Genomic DNA, 19,803 nt, shown 5'->3' on the forward strand with positions numbered 1-19,803 from the left:
ACACAACGTCAGAGAATACAACATGATACAACAGAACGGAATACTACAGAATCAAATAGAACAGAACTAAACACAATAGAATAGAATAGAGTCCAAGAATAAAACAGAAAGGCAGAATCGTGCCTTTAGAGTGATTCAAAAATAGAATCCCTCTAATAGAATAGCATACCAATAGAATAGAATAAAATAAAATAGAACAGAATAGAGTAAAATAAATTTGAACAGAAAAGGGTAACATAATAGAACAGAACAGAATATAACAGTAAAATAGAATGGAACAGAAAAGCAAGCACACAGCAATAGAATAGTAGAATAAAACAATATAATAGAATACAACATAATAAAATAGAACATAATAGAGTGCAAAATAATAGAACAGAACAGATTAGAGTCAAATAAAATGTCATAACAATAGAATAGACAATACAACAACATAATAGAATAGAATAAAACAATTAAAATAGAACAAAAGAGTAAAATAGAATGGAGAAGGGCAACATAATAGAATAGAGTAAAATAAAATAAAACAAAAGCACACAACATAATAGAATAGTATAGAATAAAACAGAATACAACATAATAAAAAAAATAGAATATAATATAGAAAAAAAGGAACACAGCATAATAGAATATAACAAAACAGAATAGAGTGCAAAATAATACAATTAAACATAATAGAATAGAACAGAGTAAAATAAAATAGAACAGAAAAGCACAAAACATAATAAAATAGAACCAAACCAAACAGAATACAACATAATAGAAGATTATTGAAACAGAGGTTGGAAACCTAGAAACTCATTGTTTCCAGCCCACGTTTAATTATTTATTATTTGATTACTAATCTTCTAATCAAATCTTTATTACTGCCATAAACTCTTTTTCATGACAGTTAAGGTGAATAGATGTTGATCACAGAGGTCAGATCCATCAGAATAAAGTAGTTGTGTCACCTGAGCCCCACTGCAGCTGTCTCAGGCCTCTCTTCACCAGAGGAAGCTGCCAGCCCATAGTGTCCGCCAGCTCCACCACGTCAAACTCCAGCGCGTCACATGACTCCACACGCTCCCCCGCCATGCGTCTCCTCGCCAGCGTCACAGCGAGCGGAGGACACCTGATCACAAGCAGATTCAGCACACACGCCTCTGAAGAGCTCTTACAAAGCACGCTGTGAGAGTGTGACGTACAGTTTGGTGATTTTGCGCAGTTGTTGTGGCCCGCCGTAACACTGCAGTTTGCAGACGGAGAGAGTCGGATGGAGAAGCTCCACCCACTGCTGAGGATGAAGCTCCAGGTAACACAGCAGAGTCTCCAGACCTAAACACACACACACACATAACGAGCCATATAGATCTTAACTGAAGACGACACCATATTTCATTTGGAATAGTTCAACCAAAAAACAAAAAACAAAAAAATCACATTGACATTATTTAATCACCTATTTCAAATAAATGCTGTTTCCATTCATAAAAGAATTCTAGTGTATTTTTATGCAATTTTTGGCAAGATCAGAATAAATTACAGTAATCAACATTTGAAGTGAATCAAAACCTTTCATCATGAATTTTGAACAATACCCGTTCTTGTCTTAGGACAACTTTGATGACCTTTTTGATCCACTTCAAATGTTGACTACTGTATATTGCGATAACTTGTGAGGTGGATAAATATTTTAATCAATTAGACAACATTTGATTTCTAGATGGAGATCTAAAAAACACAGGAGGGCGAGTGAATGATTTTTAGGAGATCGATTTTTTCAAATATGTCGTCTACGGTGAACGTGATTTCACCAAGTACCACATGTTCCTGGATCAACATCTTTGTTGATCCTGGAACAACTTTCAGATCAGCCAATCAGATTTGAGGGACAAGTTTACAGTTTATGTCAAGTTTTGGCTTAGAACCAGGGTAAGGTGCTTCAACATCAGTGTTATACAGCTATTATTTCCCTCTGATTTTAGGGAAAAGTTATGGGTAGGGTTAGGTTTAGGGGTAGGGATAGGGTTAGGACTAAATTTTGGGACAGGAATGTTGATCCAGGAACATGTCTTCGGTGAACAAAATCACGGTGACCTGTCGTCTACCCTCAGATGTACTGTTTTAAAGCACTTCATCTCATGTTTTTGTAAGTCCTCTCACTCTCTTCCGTGATGTCGAGGGCCTCCACAGTCTCCTGCATGGGAATGGCTCTCTCGTGTGTGTGACACGGCCGCTGTAAACACTCGTCTCTCAGTTTCAGCCCGCCGTCGCTCTCCTCATGTGGAGTGTGTGTCTGTTGTTCTGTGGGAGTCACGGTCTCGCTCCTCTGCTGGTGTGAATCAGTGTCCTCACAAACCTCCATCTCCAGTAACTCACTGTCAGACACTTCTGCAGCCTACAGGGAGGGACATCCAGACCTCAACACAACTCACACACACACACATACATATATTTATATATATTTGTAATTACTCAAGTTTCACCTGTTCCCAATCTCGCTGCTTCTGCTGAATCTGTCTGCATTTACACGGAGGAAAAACCTTCTGCACCAGTTTCTTCACTGTATAATAATCCACCGTGTCTGCGTAGATGTGCCTGCGCAGCTCGTGCAAATCTGCACCCTAAACACACATAATAGAATAATACAACAACAAAAATCAGTTATTGCAGTTTTGATATTGTACACTAAAATTAAAAATGTAAACTATTATAAATAGATTGTGTTAACTGAAATATAAATATCAGATGATAAAATGTAAACTTAAAGGCAGGGTAGGCAATTTGTTTCATAACCACTTTATGTTATGCTGTTTGAAACTCTTCACATCCTGATAGCAATCAATAATAGAAGTGGTCTAAGTGTCTAAACATGTACATACACAGTATCAGCTGTGGAAGTCTCAGGACCAATAAATGTTTGTCCAATCATTGTATTTGGTCCTGAGATTATCATGTCCTCAGATTAGGATTTAAGCATTTCTATGTCAAAACTATTAACGCTGAAATGAATCTGCAGCAGTCTATGGTACAGGTCAGTGCTCTTTAAGTTGTTTATGTTCCTTAAACCTGAAACAAAATAGGTTTAAGGTACTAAAATGACTAATCCAGCACAGTCTAATAAAACATGCTTCAGGGAGCAAAGAACATGTTGGTGGATCTTTTCCTAATATCCTGAAATGGCCTATTTGGCAACGGGTATAAATCATCTGTTCTCATCGGTTTGAAAAATGATAGAAACTTATTTTCCCAACATTAAGACTGATTTTATGGAGTTTGTTCATGTTGTGTAGATCCAACTCTGTTTGCTATTTGTTATTAATATAGAAATGTATTATAGGTTTTAGATCCAAAGCAGCTATTGTGCAATTTCTGATGTCTGCTGATAATTCCTCTTTTACGGCAGTGTCTTACTATATTAGTATGTAAGTAACATTCAAATGATTTAAATGAAAGTACCACACATGCACAGACCTCTGGGTCTAGAAACAGGTGGCAGTGCGCCGGGTGTCCGTCACGTCCCGCTCGGCCGATCTCCTGCACGTAGCTCTCGAAGCTCTTGGGCATGTTGTAGTGGACGATCCCACGCACGTCCGATTTGTCCAACCCCATCCCGAAGGCCACGGTGGCCACCACCACACGCAGCTCCCCACACATGAAGTTATTCTGCACTCGCCGCCTCTCAGACGCAGACATCCCAGCATGGTACGCTTCCGCGATCCACTTCAGAGGCTTACGGATCTTCTTCCTGGCTGCGTTGAGGGGGAGAAATGGCATTAACACCTCAAAATAATGCAAACAAGCTGGAGTGTTATGCACGACAGTCATGTATTATACCCAGAGCTTTCTTCTTCTTCCCCACAGGGTTGTCGTCCTCATCCTCGGGCGCTGGTTTGGACGACTCTCTCAACACCACCCCCTGCAGGCAGGTGCGCAGCAGCGCAGCGATACGGGACGTCTCCTCTCGCCTGGTGCAGTACACGATCACCGACTCCAGAGCGCCAAAGCGTTCGCCCTTCAGCAAAGACACTAGAGCCTGTTGGAGAAAACATTGAGACATTTGTAACAGCTCTGAATTTACTGCATGAAAATGCACTTTTAAACTATGCATCTCTCTGAAAGATCTCAAACCAAGTTCAAAATATTGTATCACGATGATCCATTATTATTGAGATGTTTTACTGAAGTTGAATTTAAATAATAGTGACAATTCAGGACCAGCGGTTTCAGTCAGCAGTTTTGGTTCAGATAAAATAAAAAATAAAAAAGCAGTGTTGTCATTGTTAACTAAAAACTTGAAAACCATTTAAAAGTGTATTTAATAATTGAAATAAAGCTAAAATAAAAAATACAAATTATTTGAAAATAAATTAAAAATTAAAATTGTTGCTTTGGCAACTAACTCAAATAAAATGTTTAGGTAAAAGTACTAAAATTCAAAACTAAAAATGAAATAAAAACAAATTTAACCTAAATAAAAATATATGAAAACAAAAAAGATACAAAAGCACATTTATAATATATTCAAAATGTTAATAAGTACTATAACAGCATATAAATAATACTAAAATAACACTGATATTTAAGTATATAAATTTAGTAATGATTTATTATAGTTTATATATGTAAATACAATTATATAAAAAGTCTAATATATATGTAGCATTTCACTTCCATTACTTTTCAATTTCTCGTCCATTTTGAATTTTCTGGACACATTTTTTTTTAAACTAATCCGCCTGAACGATTAGTGTGAAAATGGTCATGACACCCAGTTTTTTGGATGTGATCCGTAATGCCTAATAGTCCTGTATCTTGTGTAGACAAAAAAAGCAAGACTAAACGCACCTGATCTTTGTCTCTGTCCATGGACACTGACAGCTGGAGGTTGTGCGGGACAGCAGCAGAGCGCACAGCGATGCCGTCCTGGTCGCTGATGTCCAGGTGTCGGGCGATGTCCAGCGCTGTGGACAGAGTGGCTGTGGCGGTGAGACCCAACAGACAACGCACACCCAACCGATCCCTGAGTACCTACGCAACACAAACTCACATTGATTTTGCACTGATCGAATGCAGAAAACTCCAATGCATTTGAGAGACTCGCCTTGCACAGTCTCAGGTAACAGGGTCGGAAGTTGTGCGACCACTCAGACACGCAGTGAGCCTCGTCGATACAGGCGAAGGCCACCGGGGGGAGCTGGTCTGCAGGCGGGAGACATCCTGACCCGGAGTGACCTCCACCGACCAGCGCTTCAGGAGACAACAGCAGGACATGCACCTCACCGGCCTTCACCTACACACACAATAACATCAGAGTCCTGACTAGCAAAGATGCATCAAGACTCGAACATTTTTATATTCACACATTTAAATGTTTTGATGTGTATTGCTGTTACTGGTCAGGTTAGGACCAGAGTTGTTATCGTTAACTAAACGAAAACTTAACGTGGTTTATCGCTATATCCTAACTGTATTAAAAGACATGCTACATATCATTTAAGTAGTAGTAATAGTTTTATTATTTGAGTTTATTGCCATATCAGCATCACCGGCTATTACATGGCAGATATATTAAACATTTAACAACATAATATTATAGGTATAACATAATTAAAACAACTTAGACAAAAAAATAAATAAATTATACATATATATATATATATATATAAATGTACTTGTGCTAAAAAATTTAAAATACATTCTGGATCCATAAATAAGTTGCATATAATTTAAAGAGTACTTCATAGTCTTGTACCTTCTCAATGGCCATCTCTCTCTGTTTCTTAGACATGTTGGAGTGGATGCAGGCGGCTTTCAGCTTCGACGGGAGTCCAGAAAGCTTCACAAACAATGTAAAAATGAAATAAAAACACTTTAAAAGGCTGCTCTAACCTTCCACGAGATGTTTATAGTCTAAATGCACTTAATAATTTTCATCTACACAATATATCTTATTGAATAATAATTAAAACAGCAATACTGTGCCTCATTTCATTTGCTTATTAAATTAATAAGAATTCAATTCCCACTGCAGAGTCAGACGTACCTGATCGTCCATCAGAGACACCAGAGGAGACACCACCAGCGTGATGCACTTTGACCTCTGGGCGTACAGGTACGCTGGAAGCTGGTAGCACAGAGACTTTCCCATTCCAGTGGACAGAACTACCAGTGTGGACAGACCTAAACCAAAACAAAACCGCCAATAGATCAGAGCACCGGCTTTACTCAGCGTTTGTGCACACTACACTTCAGACTCAAATTCATTTAGTTTTTTTGGTTGTCTGAACAGCAAAAGAAAATCTTTTAACATAGAAAAATCAATTTTTTGAAAGTCTCATCAACAGCAAAAATTTGCAGAAAATCCTTTCAAATGTGGTTTGAAATGAAAATCAGGTTTTTGGGAACCTTTTTCTGTCACATAGTAATTCATCAAATGAAATGGTAAATGCCGGGGAAGTTAACTCTCTGGAGATGAAGTTCATGTGTTCATGTCCTCATATACTTTCCTCATAGTGTTCACAATTTAAGATGCGTTTTGATCGATTGGATCACAAGTGGACGATGCTAAATACAGGTGTAAACGGGGTCTAAAACATTTTGAGCTTGTCGACTTTCAACCGCTTCCAGAAGTAGTTGAAAACACATTCGCCTGGATTGCTTTCGTAGTGTAAACTCATGGGGTCGAATATGTTCAAAAAGCCACAAAAGACAGTCTTTTCTCCACCTACTGAACTAATGCGGGAACATTAGGGGAAGCGCTCTAGCCAGACGGGATTTCAACTTTGTCGGCTGGAGAGCCCAGTTTGGTATAAAGATGAAAAACATATAAAGCACAATGTTCTCTCATCATTCCTGATTTCTAACACACACTCACTGCGCTCGGCTGGTCTTACGGCCGACTAAAGCTGCGTCTCTCCGCACGTTCACATGTAAATTGCGTGAGTTTATTTTGTCCATTATATCGAAAGATCTAAGAAAAACGCAAAAATGTACCCACCCGTACACCCTTCCCTCAAAGAAATCAGGACAGAAGTGGTTGAAAGTGGACAAAAGAGACGGATTAAAACACCAGGTGTAAACGGGAATGTGTCTCCCTCGTCTACCTTCGATCCGATCTAGCAAAACGCATTTTAATACCAGGTGTAAACAGTGTAACAGCAGACACTGAAAACAACACGAGCTTCAAGTGTGCTTGAATATGTGTAGTAGACCAAACTGAGCTTCTCATTCACACAGAGACACATGGAAAATGCAGACTTGTGGGGGTTTTTTTTTCAACATGACACTCCACTGTCAAAAAACGCAAAAAATGAAATAAAGAAATACAGTAATGCCTCAAGCTTCTCATAACTTCCTCCCACCTGACAGGATTCTCATGATGGCCGTCTCCTGGCCAGGCCTGAAGGACTTGTAACCAAAGTCTCGTAGCGCTTCGTACACCTCTGGAGGGACATCTGTGGAAAATCACAGGAGAAGAAAGAGAATAAATAGGGACATTTGCACAGAATAAAGCTCTTACTGACCATTAAAGCTCTTAAAGACCATTCAAGTACCTTGAACTTTCCCATCATCCTTTGGTGTGTAGAGCGGTTCCATAGGTGGAGGAGGGGCAGGCCGCTCATAATCGGGTCTGATGATGTTGAGCAGAATCTCCTCCCCCTGCTCCGCCTTCTCAGAAGAGTCCCCGCCCACAACAGGAGGAGCCACTGTGGCAAGAAAGCAAAGCATTGGTTGCCATGAGGTACCAAGGTGTAAGTAAGTATTTTTGCACATTGCCATCCAGTTGCTTTGGTGTTCCGGATGGTTGCTAGTAAGCGTTCCCCTCAGCGTTCCCAGGCGGAAAAGCAACCTTGAAACATGAGGATTAACGTCCCGGTAAGATGGAAATAGGAGTCTCGTGAGAAGCGAGAACAAGCGAGAAACACAAACTGCTTTACGGCAATTCGACATAAACACACACGTCGCCCTCAACGTGTATGATGTATTACCCACCTCGGTAGACATAGCTCCACACGATAAAGTTGGCCGGCTCCGATAATAACAAATGCACATGAGCAGCGGTAGAAAGGGGGAGGAGGGGCCTCAAGTGAGTTTTTTTAACGACCGTGTTGTGAAATATACATATATATATATAATATATGTTGTGCATATATAGCTGTAGGGGGAGCTCGCTGAGAAAACATGCAACAACAAAAGTGAAAATCAGCGAAGAAATGGCTAGAGTTGCCAAGTTCCCCTTTAAGTAAATTGCAGCCTTCTCGTTTTAACTATCGCCTTAAGTCATATTGCAATATAATCATGCTAGGGTGTTTTGTGACAATTGACTGCAGAAAGTATGGCATCTGTCCCAGTATGTGAACATGTGACCCATGCAGACCCACCAATAGGCTCTGAGCGCAGAGTTCCTGTCGCCCGGGCAACTTCCTCCAGCGTGGGCAGCTCAAACTCCTCCTCCTCTACTGGGGTTTCCCGCTGTCCTGCAGAACTCACCACAGGAGCTGCAACACAAACCCAGGCACATGATTTCATTAACATAATCACATATTAATGAGAGCAGAGTCATGTGACCCTCACCTCTTCCTTGACAGTCTCGTGCCCAGTGACCCGTCCCGCCACACTTGTAACAGGAGTCGCCCTGCCGATTGAAGCCGCCAAAGCGGCCCCGGCCCCTCCCGAACCCACCGCCGAACCGCTCGCCCTTCAGCTGGAACTTCTGCATGTACATCTGCAATTATAAAGCATTGACAAAAGTACATACATGAACTACACAATGAAAAACAACAGTATCTTATCTTATATATTTTTTAACTATTTAAATAGTTTCCTTCGGATTTACTAACGTTGGTCATACTTCTGGATGGACAATCCGTATAAATACACAAACATCATATCCCTGTTTGAGAGGTTCCTAACAACATTCTTTTAGGATTTAGGATTTATATTAACAAATTAAAAAATATATATGATTTTTAAAAGAAAAAAAGAAAGAAAGAGTGATTTGCCAAAAAATTTACTGAAAACTCAAGATGCATCAAATCTCACATCAACAATGCCACACGGCAAAAGTTTAGAGCGAGAACAGAGGGAAAAGACTTACCGCTTAAATTTATGACATCTTAAGATTATAATGTAATATACATGTAATTCTGACTACTTTTATGGTGCTTTTTTGTTCTTTTAAAGAGCTATGGTATATATATACTGTGACTGCAAAAATGGCAGCTCAAATTTTTATTTATATTAAAAAAAATATCTGTATTTGTGTTTCACTGTAGAAGGTAAATTATATGGGTTAGAGCAACAAAAAGATTGCATAAATTATGACGATTTTTATTTTTTGGTTAAACTTTTCATTTAAAGAAGATCTAAAATGAGATCAACTGACCTGTTTCCTCATTGCGGCCCCTCTCAAAGCAAATCCTTTGACATGGGACTTCTTCTTCAAATTTATTTTCACAAAGTTCCCATCTGTGTTTTTGGTAGGCCTGGTTCAAGATATGAATGATAAATCAATAAAACATAAAATATGTGACAACTATAGGCAAGCTTACGGCACCCACTTGACCCTGGCGGTGTTCTTCATCGTGTACGCAGCGGCTCTGGCCTCCTCCTCATCCACTTCTCCCAGCAGATTCTCCTGAGGAATCACTCGTTTCTGGGTTTTCTTTTCCTCTGAGCTGGAAGAATCATCCTCCTCATCGACTTTTCCTTTCCTCTTCCCTGCTTTTTGGGGCTGATCCTCCCCATCTTCCTCTCCTTTCTTAGTTCTCCTTCTCTTTTTCACTCCGCCTTCCTGCTCCTCAGATTCATCCACATCATCGTTTCTTTGTCTTTTTCGACCTTTTGTTTTTTTGCCACATTCAGCCTGTGGTTTTTCACCCGAGTCTTGATCTTTTTTAGCCCTAGGTTTGCGTTTCTTAGTTTTTGCAGGAGATTTGGGTTGCTCTAAACACGTCTCACCATCTCCAGTGAGAGCTGCATTGTCTTTTTGATATACCCGTTCACCATGAGGCCCCGGGGAGCCCAATTCTGCATTCGGCGACACATTGTCCCTTACTGAAGACACTACAGGACCTTTCTGTGCTTCGTCCTCTGAAAAGGCAGATTTACTCTTCTCTAATGAAGTCTTAGGGCATGTTTGACCCTGATTGGACACGGTTTCGCTTCTAACAGTAGGTGGTAAACAACTATTATCGTTTTTCGTTAGCTCTGAATTCCCAGCAACAGGTTTCCGAGGTTCCTCCACCTCATCGAAGACCTGACAGCGTGCGAGCCAGCCACTGTCCACAGAAGAAATCCTCTTGGTCATGGACTGCCGCAAGAACTGGAGCCTTTCCACGCTCTTGTGTGCGGAGCCCACAGCTGGAGACCAGGATTTGGAGGGGGTCACGGAAACGAAGGGATCCGACGGCTCGTCCTCAAACTCAGTGCTGGCCGTCTGTACCGGAGGAGCGCTGTGTTCTGGGTGTGTGTTGGCTGACTTCGGTGTGTGAGTCTCTACATCTGTCGGTGCTGCGCTGGAGTTTGGAGTGTCCTGCAGTGGTTTGGTTGGCGTTCGGCGAGGAGTTGTAGCTTTTTTCAGAGAAAATGATCGTTCCTAGAATTTAGCATATGTGACAAGAAAATAAGAGAAGAGATATTCTGCAGCCTGTTTCTCCAAAATGACATTTATTAAGAATGGTTTCTGTCAGATTCATTATTTATTCAAAACAGCCATTAATGTCATATAGATTAAGTTGAGAAATGCAAGATGTACAATACAGTAAAGATGCCATCACAACATCCTAATCAGAGTAAATGTTTCTGAATATGTTTAACAATTCAACAAAATGCTTTTTATAAAATTATACCCTTTTTAATTAAATTATGGTGCGTTTTCCACTTATTAAGACTGATTATTTGTAATGGCATTTTTACTCTATTTTGTTCAGCATGAGTTTACATTTTCAATCTAAATGTTTAAAAAAATAATAAAATTTCACAATATACAAAATATTGTCAAAATCAGTGGACATGTTTACCCATATAATAAGACGTAATAAACAAACAACTATATATATTTTTTAACGAAAACATCGATAAAAAAATTGTAAATTTAAAAAAAAAAAAATATTTTTAATTACCTTTTTAATTATTACATATTAAATAAATTATATTACTTTAAATTATATATACACATATATTAATTAAAGAGATCTGTTTCCACTGCTTTATTTTAATTTTATTATTTGACTATTTTTTACTTATTTTATTTTTTAAATGTACATGATAACAACAGCTGTTTGGAACAAATAACTGGTACATCACATTTTCAAAAGACTAAATATATATATATATATAAAGATATAGTTTTTAAGTAGTATTACACAGCTCATAAGTCACATTCACCTTTGTTAAAGCTCCAAGATTGTTCTTCAACTTCATGCCAAAGTACTGAGCTGAAGCTTTCAGTGTCTCTTTATCATCTGATGAGAGTTTCGGCACAGCAGTCGGCAGATTCCTCCGGTTGAGGTGAGATCCCCAGCATCCAGATCCCTTAAAACAGTGAACGTAAACATTTACTGGATCTACACATATGATCGGTTCTTATCTTCAGAAACTATAAAGACGGCTGATGATGAATGTTGAAATAAAGTAGATTCTCACAGTTGTAGATGAGTGACTCTCCGGGGGGTTTGTTGGATCTTCCACCTCTGAGCTCTTTCTTTCTTTTGCCTCTTTAAGAGAGCGATATTCTTTATAAAGTTCTGCAAACACAAGAAAATACAAATCAAAATTAAAACAAACAAACAAAGTATGAAAGCTCAACATGAACAAAGTTAACACAACAAAATAATCTTACGTCTCGTCTCCTCTGGAGCTTTATCAATGTCATCCTTTAAAAGAAAAGATATGTTTGTATATTATGACATAAAAAGATGTCAACAGAATATACCTACAATAACTATGTCATATATCACTAAACAACACAAGAAAACACAAAACAACATAACATTAAAAAAACATAAGACTAAGCACAAAGCACAACAAATTAAAACACACGACAATGAAACCACAGACAGCATTGTTAACATACAACAACAATAACGTTACACAACAATACACGTTACCTTATTGGGCTTTCTGTTGTTTGTTTGGAAGAAAGATTGTTCCCATTTCTTCAGGAGGATTTTTACATCATTGTATCGATCCATCTGGTCACTCTATCCGTGAAAACCAATATATATATACAAACTCATCCAACAGTTTATAATTCCTTCATAGAACACATCAACATGTATTTCAGACTCACTATAAAAAGACCATGTCAGTTATAGAGACATATGTATCTTATATAAAAGAGCATATTTATCTTATTCTAAAGAGAGCTTATGCTTTATTCTCACTCACTAAACTGCAACTTTCCACTGAACGCGCCAAACGTCAAATCAGCGTTGAAAACATTAGATGACTTCCACCTCTTCCGGTAATGTCATAATAAAAGTCCTCAAACAAATGATAGCATATAGACCACAATAGGCATTGCATACTTTTATTTTATTTAAATACAATTAAAAAATCAGATGTCCAGTTTTTCTTTTATATATATGAATTTTATATTTTAGCTGAAAACATAAAATAATTAATAATTATAATTGAACAATTATGAACAGACTAGAGTTTCTTCAGTCTGGATTAAATAGGCTATACAGTTATTAAATGTCATATTTTCCTTCATAACAGGCCACATGGTAGCTTTTGCCCATGGACATCACTCGCACAATCTCATTTGAACCCTGTGGACATAAACAAACACAAATCAATATTTCAATTCATGATCAATGTGTATGAGATCAAATTATGACCATAAAAATACTTCTACATAAAAATAAAAAGATATTTGCAAAATAACAATAATCATAATAAAATACCTGAGTGGGAAGGATTAACTGTTCACATCCAGCACAGGTCTGGGCTAGAAACCTGTGCAAAATCAATATTGCTACATAATACTTGAATGAGATAATGAAAAAATGTTCATGTCTTATAATTGGGGTTGGTATGAATGGCTAAAACATTTAATAGAAATTAGATTTTGACGTAATGATTTGGATATCCTTCATTATTTGATACTTAGATTATATATTCATTGTCTGTGAAGTGTCTTACTGTAAGTGTCCATATTCTTCACCTATGGTAGTCTTTCACACAATATATCTTGTTTTGTGTGTCGACACTGAACGGCTGTCCCTCCAGCGTCTCGTTACAGATGACACAGCGGAAACAGTCGGGATGGAAAGACTTTCCCAAAGCCTGGAGAACCTAAAGGGGTCAGAGGTAATCTTAGTTCATTTTATTGAATGTTTCCAACTGCCACATGATCCATTAGATTCATTAAACAGTCAAAATGGCTTTCAGACTGACCATATCTGTGATTAAATATCCACAGGATGTGCAAACCTCTGCAAAGTGCTTGACACTGGAATTCTAGAAAAGAAAGAAGCATTAAAAGCACTCTTGTCCTCTAAATTGAGAGCAAGAAATAATTAATAAACAAGACCAGACCACAGACCAAATAATCCTCCTCACAGAACACCTGTCCTGAAAAGTCATAAAAATGCTTTCCTTTTAGTTTCTGGCCTAGAGAAGAGAAAACACACATGATCTTGAGTTTATTGCGTTCTCTCGAAAAGCATTGCAGCCCATTAGGGACATGGTGGTGGGGGAAAAAACTTAGATAAGAGGAAAGATAATGAGTCAATGCTTTTGTGTTCTCTTGCAAATGTTTTGTGTTCCCCTGAGAATCTTTGCGTGAGGAACTTTGCGTTCTCTCATAAAAGTATTGTGTTTCCTCAAGAAACTTTGCGTTCTCTCATAAAAGTATTGCGGTCCCCTGAGAAACTTTGCAGATTCTGGTAAAAAAGTTAGTTTGCACTTAAAAGTATTGCATTCCCCCAAGAAACTTTGTGTTCTCTCGTAAAAGTAATGTGGTTCACGAGAAATTTTAAGGATTTTTTTTGCAGTACCCTGAGTAACTTTACACTCTCTCATAAAAGTATGGCGTTCCCTTGAGAAACTTTACACTCTCTCATAAAAGTATTGCGTTCCCTTGAGAAACTTTACCCTCTCTCATAAAAGTATTGCTTTCCCCTGAGAAACTTTACGCTCTCTCATAAAAGTATTGCGTTCCCCTGAGAAAATTTACACTCTCTCATAAAAGTATTGCGTTCCCCTGAGAAAATTTACAATCTCTCATAAAAGTATTGCGTTCCCTTGAGAAACTTTACCCTCTCTCATAAAAGTATTGCGTTCCCCTGAGAAAATGTACACTCTCTCATAAAAGTATTGCTTTCCCCTGAGAAACTTTACGCTCTCTCATAAAAGTATTGCGTTCCCCTGAGAAAATGTACACTCTCTCATAAAAGTATTGCGTTCCCCTGAGAAACTTTACACTCTCTCATAAAAGTATTGCGTTCCCCTGAGAAACTTTACACTCTCTCATAAAAGTATTGAGTTCCCCTGAGAAAATGTACACTCTCTCATAAAAGTATTGCGTTCCCCTGAGAAACTTTACACTCTCTCATAAAAGTATTGCGTTCCCCTGAGAAACTTTACGCACTCTCATAAAAGTATTGCGTTCCCCTGAGAAACTTTACACTCTCTCATAAAAGTATTGCTTTCCCCTGAGAAACTTTACGCTCTCTCATAAAAGTATTGCGTTCCCCTGAGAAAATGTACACTCTCTCATAAAAGTATTGCGTTCCCCTGAGAAAATTTACACTCTCTCATAAAAGTATTGCGTTCCCCTGAGAAAATGTACACTCTCTCATAAAAGTATTGCGTTCCCCTGAGAAACTTTACGCTCTCTCATAAAAGTATTGCGTTCCCCTGAGAAACTTTACACTCTCTCATAAAAGTATTGCGTTCCCCTGAGAAACTTTACACTCTCTCATAAAAGTATTGCGTTCCCCTGAGAAACTTTACACTCTCTCATAAAAGTATTGCGTTCCCCTGAGAAACTTTACGCTCTTTCATAAATGTATTGCTTTCCCCTGAGAAACTTTACACTCTCTCATAAAAGTATTGCGTTCCCCTGAGAAAATTTACACTCTCTCATAAAAGTATTGCGTTCCCCTGAGAAAATTTACGCTCTCTCATAAAAGTATTGCGTTCCCCTGAGAAACTTTACGCTCTTTCATAAATGTATTGCTTTCCCCTGAGAAACTTTACACTCTCTCATAAAAGTATAGCGTTCCCCTGAGAAACTTTACACTCTCTCATAAAAGTATTGCGTTCCCCTGAGAAAATTTACGCTCTCTCATAAAAGTATTGCTTTCCCCTGAGAAACTTTACGCTCTCTCATAAAAGTATTGCGTTCCCCTGAGAAACTTTACGCTCTCTCATAAAAGTATTGCGTTCCCCTGAGAAAATTTACCCTCTCTCATAAAAGTATTGCTTTCCCCTGAGAAACTTTACACTCTCTCATATAAGTATTGCATTCCCCTGAGAAACTTTACACTCTATCATAAAAGTATTGCGTCCCCTTGAGAAACGTCTCGGTTACGTATGTAACCCTCGTTCCCTGAGTAGGGAACGGAGACTTTACGTCGGATGACGACGAATGGGGTTTCGCTTAGAAAGCCTATCAACTTCGAGTATTACAAAACGAGCCAATGGCAAAGAAATGCCATGGGTCTGCAGAATTTGCATGGCGTAACTCCGCCCCACCTCGTGGGTATAAAAGGAGGACGCCGGCAACAGGCAGATATGTTTCTTCGCTGAGGAGCCAAGACTGAGCTCAGGCGATCCCCGCGGTACAGCGGAAAGTGGCAGGCAGACGTAACGTCTCCGTTCCCTACTCAGGGAACGAGGGTTACATACGTAACCGAGACGTTCCCTTTCGTTGTCACTCCGAGTTACGTCGGATGACGACGAATGGGGTTACCAGTCTAATCACGCCACCTTCTCAGCTGTCTTCCAGTGCCCTGCGTAAATCTGAGATCCCTGTCGTGAGACTGGCACGGACGAAGGACTCCTATTTAGCACAGGAATACCAAGGTACACTGGGGAGCATATCCCAAGTTCAGGGAAAATATGCAATTACTGCCAACCCAGAGGGGGGGGACTTAGAGAATACACATGTGACCTGAAGGAGACATGGAGAACACTTGGGTGTCCAGCCGCAGGTCGAATATTTCAACCCCAGGGGTGGCAAGGTGGCTTGCCAAGGGAAAGACACATGCTCGGGAGGCTTACAGTGGAAATACACATGTGGGGGTCGCTCAGGGGAGGGACCATGCACACGGGAGGCACCTAGCCGACGCACAGGCAATAGACACTGGCGCCAACGTCAGGAGTGCTGGAGGAACTCAGGGCTTTTTGGGGAAGCTCACCTGAGGAGAATATCGCACGTATCCAGTCCGTGGAGTGGAATGGCGAGCAAGCGAAGACACCTGAGCGGGTCCAGTACTAGCTGGTTGAAGCGAGTACATGAGAGGACACTGGCTCCACTCGGAGATTGTAGAATCTGGCGAATGTGTTAGGTGTCGCCCAGCCTGCAGCTCTGCAGATGTCTGTTAGCGAGGCGCCATGCGCTAGAGCCCAAGAGGATGCCACACTCCGGGTGGAGTGGGCAGTCACACCAAGGGGGCACGGTCGACCTTGCTGCTGGTATGCCAAGGCAATGGCGTCCACTATCCAGTGAGACAACCTTTGCTTGGAGAGAGCCTTTCCCTTCAGCTTCCCACCATAACAGACAAAGAGCTGGACTGAGGTCCTGAAACACTGCGTCCTGTCTACATAGGCGCGGAGGGTCTCATATGAAGCAATCCGAGCGGTGTTGCCACGGCTGCAGATGCCATATGCCCCAGGAGCCTCTGAAAGAGTTTCAGTGGAACCGTACTCTTGCCCTCGAACTGTCTCAGGCAAGTCAGCAGTGACTGCGCGCGCTCGCTCGTAAGCTGCGCGGACATGGCGACCGAGTCGATGTCCATACCGAGAAAAGAGATCCTCTGCACGGGGCAAAGTTTGCTCTTTTCCCAGTTGACCCGAAGGCCCAGACGAGCTAGGTGCCGGAGCACTAGGTCCCTGTGTTCGCATACCTGGTCTCGAGAGTGAGCTAGGATCAGCCAGTCATCGATGTAGTTCAGGATGCGAACCCCGTGTTCCCGAAGGGGAACAAGGGCTGCCTCGACGACCTTCGTGAAGACGCGAGGAGACAGGGCTAGCCCGAAAGGGAGAACCGCGTACTGGTATGCCTGCCCCTCGAAGGCAAACCGAAGGAACGGTCTGTGTCGAGGGAGAATGGAGACATGAAAGTAGGCGTCCTTCAGGTCGATTGCTGCACACCAATCCTGGGGCCGCACACATCCGAGAATGTGTTTGGTAGTGAGCATCTTGAACGGCAGCCTGTGAAGGGAACGGTTCAGCACACGCAGGTCCAGGATTGGCCGTAACCCACCGGTTTTCTTGGGGACAATGAAGTACGGGCTGTAGAAGCCGGTCCTCATCTCGGCCGGAGGGACGGTCTCGATCGCACCCTTCGCCAGCAGGGTGGCGATCTCTGTTCTCATGATAGGGGCGTTGCCACCGACCAAAGTGGAGCGTACTCCCCTGAAGCGGGGAGGAGACCGCGCGAACTGAATCGCGTAGCCGAGCCTGATCGTCTGTGCGACCCAGCGGGACAGGAGGGGGAGCTCTAGCCAGGCTCCCAAAAACTGTACCAGCGGGGTCATACGGACCACAGACTTCCCACCGATGGTGCAGCAGGGCGGAATGACTGGCCCGGACGTGGACGGCATAGCGGCCCGGTGTGGGGGCACAGTCATTAACCGCGCCCTGACAGAGGAGACCAGGGAAGGAAGAACGTTCCACGGGGGTCTGCTCTGCCAGGGGGCTGGCGACAGAGGCGGAAGGGAGCGGCACGGTCCGGGGACGGCGCGCACTGCCAACCGGCTCTGGGACAGAGGGGGACGATGGGTGCACGGCTCGGAGGCGGCGCACCGTGTCGTCCGAGAACTCTGTGTGCTCAGGGATGGGAATGTTACTTCTTTCTTTAACCACATTAGGGTGCTGCCCACCCGTGGGTGAGCAGCGGGGAGTGGAGAACAAAAGATTCTCCCCCGGCCCTCCACCGGGGGAAGGAGTGGTCTGGCTACCATCTCCTGAGAAGTAATTTTCAACATCCCTGAGCAGCCCGTCTCAGGAGCGCCGCTTGGCCCGGCGTTTAGCGGGGGGCGGGGCTAGAGAGGGCTGGGGCGCCTTCTTACGGCTTCCTCCGCGACCGGGCCTGGGTGGAGGCTGCTGCTTGGGCCGGGCGGGAGGGGCGGGAGCCGCAGGAGGGCGCCCTCGGCGGCGAACAGACTGAGGGATCTGCCCGGTCGGCTGGGTGGAGGCAGCAGCGGGCCGTCGGGGCAGAATGTGCCTAATGGCCTCAGTCTGTTTCTGGGCGGTGGAGAACTGTTGGGCGAAGTCCTCCACCGCACCGCCGAATAGGCCGGCCTGGGACATGGGGGAGTCGAGCAGGCGAGAGCGCTCAGCGTCCCGCATGTCAGCCAGGTTCAGCCACAAGTGTCTCTCCTGGACCACAGCTGTGGACATCACCAGACCCAGGGAGCGTGCGGTCACCTTCGTCGCCCGGAGGGCGAGGTCGGTGGCGGCGCGCAGCTCATCGAAGAGCCCTGTGTCCGTCCTACCCTCGTGCATGTCCCTTAGCATCTGCGCCTGATAGACCTGCAGAGTGGCCATGGCATGCAAAGAGGCAGCCGCCTGTCCCGCCGCTCTGTAGGACTTCGCCACTAGGGTAGACGAGAACCTACAGGCCTTGGATGGGTGCTTAGGCTCGCCGCGAGAAGAGGCACTCTGAGGACACAACTGCATCGCAACAGAGCGCTCAACCGGGGGGAGCCCAGTGTACCCACGGGCGGCTGCCCCATCGAGGGGAGGAAAGGCGGATGAAATCAACGAGCGGTCGCGGGAAGACATGGGAGTCTTCCAGGACTTCGAGATTTCATCATGCACGTCCGGGAAGAAAGGTATTGGGGCAGGCTGAGGACGGGAAGCCGCAGCTGCACCCAAAAACCAATCGTCCAGCCGCGAGCGCTCAGGACAGGGTGGAGGGTTCCACTCCAAACCAATGCTCGCGGCCGCCCGGGAAAGCATGGCCGTCATCTCTGGATCGGACTGAGCCACAGCCGTATTCACACCAGAGGGTGGCAGCTGTGACGAGTCGTCACTTCCAGACGAATCAGACCCGCCTAGTGATGCTGCGATCGACATCGCATCTTCCTCTGGAGCGCCAAAGGACACCCACGGGACCTCAAAGGACGGTCCCGCGATGATCCCCTGAACGCTTGCGGGTTGCAACACTGGAGAAGGTGCTGCGGGGCACGGACACATAGTCGGCGCTTTGTTCCACACAGTCACCCTCAGATCACCCTGGCCACCAGCCGAAGTAGAGCCTCTCGAGGAGGCGCTAGATCGGGGTGTGGATGAGGGGACTCTCACTCTTGCGAGATCCTTGAGTCTCGATCTAAGTGTTGCGATGGTCATGTTCCCACAGAAAGAACATGACTCATCCACGAGCGCTGCTTTAGCGTGATCAAAGCCCAAACACACCAAGCAGCGCTCGTGCCCATCAGAGTCAGACACCAGTCGACCGCAACCAGAAGTGCACGGGCGAGGCATCTTTAAAAAGACGTGCCGCGTGCAAGCTCTTTTTGTGAGAGAAACTCAGTGCTGAAGCGCCCGCGGAGAACACACTCGCTGGCAAACCACGCTCAGATAAGCAGGAAGTGTGCACTCGCCGGGAGATCGCCGTCACACCAACACTGGAGAGTT

At 42.9% G+C, this 19,803-nt stretch overlaps 1 protein-coding gene across 3 annotated transcripts in view; it reads right to left on the reverse strand.

Annotated features, from left to right (window-relative positions):
• The window catches only part of recql4 (RecQ helicase-like 4), a 28,975-nt gene that overhangs the window by 3,762 nt on the left and 5,410 nt on the right, over positions 1-19,803 (reverse strand). Inside the window, exons 4-28 of one of the 3 annotated variants that reach the window (XM_077194879.1) lie at positions 13,538-13,605; positions 13,390-13,452; positions 13,135-13,287; positions 12,897-12,948; positions 12,376-12,761; positions 12,096-12,241; positions 11,828-11,861; positions 11,632-11,732; positions 11,374-11,520; positions 9,546-10,582; positions 9,371-9,470; positions 8,560-8,710; positions 8,367-8,483; positions 7,539-7,691; positions 7,347-7,439; positions 6,029-6,165; positions 5,738-5,821; positions 5,087-5,275; positions 4,831-5,013; positions 3,820-4,018; positions 3,457-3,734; positions 2,469-2,606; positions 2,146-2,380; positions 1,188-1,317; positions 954-1,114 (exon numbers count right to left, since the gene is read on the reverse strand). In XM_077194879.1, the coding sequence (XP_077050994.1) occupies positions 954-1,114; positions 1,188-1,317; positions 2,146-2,380; positions 2,469-2,606; positions 3,457-3,734; positions 3,820-4,018; positions 4,831-5,013; positions 5,087-5,275; positions 5,738-5,821; positions 6,029-6,165; positions 7,347-7,439; positions 7,539-7,691; positions 8,367-8,483; positions 8,560-8,710; positions 9,371-9,470; positions 9,546-10,582; positions 11,374-11,520; positions 11,632-11,732; positions 11,828-11,861; positions 12,096-12,179 (3,751 nt within the window). In that variant the 5' untranslated portion in view covers positions 12,180-12,241; positions 12,376-12,761; positions 12,897-12,948; ... (1 more) ...; positions 13,390-13,452; positions 13,538-13,605. Of the gene's footprint in view, positions 1-953; positions 1,115-1,187; positions 1,318-2,145; positions 2,381-2,468; positions 2,607-3,456; positions 3,735-3,819; positions 4,019-4,830; positions 5,014-5,086; positions 5,276-5,737; positions 5,822-6,028; positions 6,166-7,346; positions 7,440-7,538; positions 7,692-8,366; positions 8,484-8,559; positions 8,711-9,370; positions 9,471-9,545; positions 10,583-11,373; positions 11,521-11,631; positions 11,733-11,827; positions 11,862-12,095; positions 12,762-12,896; positions 12,949-13,134; positions 13,288-13,389; positions 13,453-13,537; positions 13,606-19,803 lie in introns of those variants that run through there. The other 2 variants (XM_077194876.1, XM_077194878.1) reach the window with 2 other exon arrangements.

This window comes from Siphateles boraxobius, unplaced genomic scaffold (genome assembly GCF_051911475.1).
Source record: "Siphateles boraxobius isolate OS27281-9 unplaced genomic scaffold, OSU_SipBor_1 33, whole genome shotgun sequence".
Taxonomy (NCBI): Eukaryota; Metazoa; Chordata; class Actinopteri; order Cypriniformes; family Leuciscidae; genus Siphateles; species Siphateles boraxobius.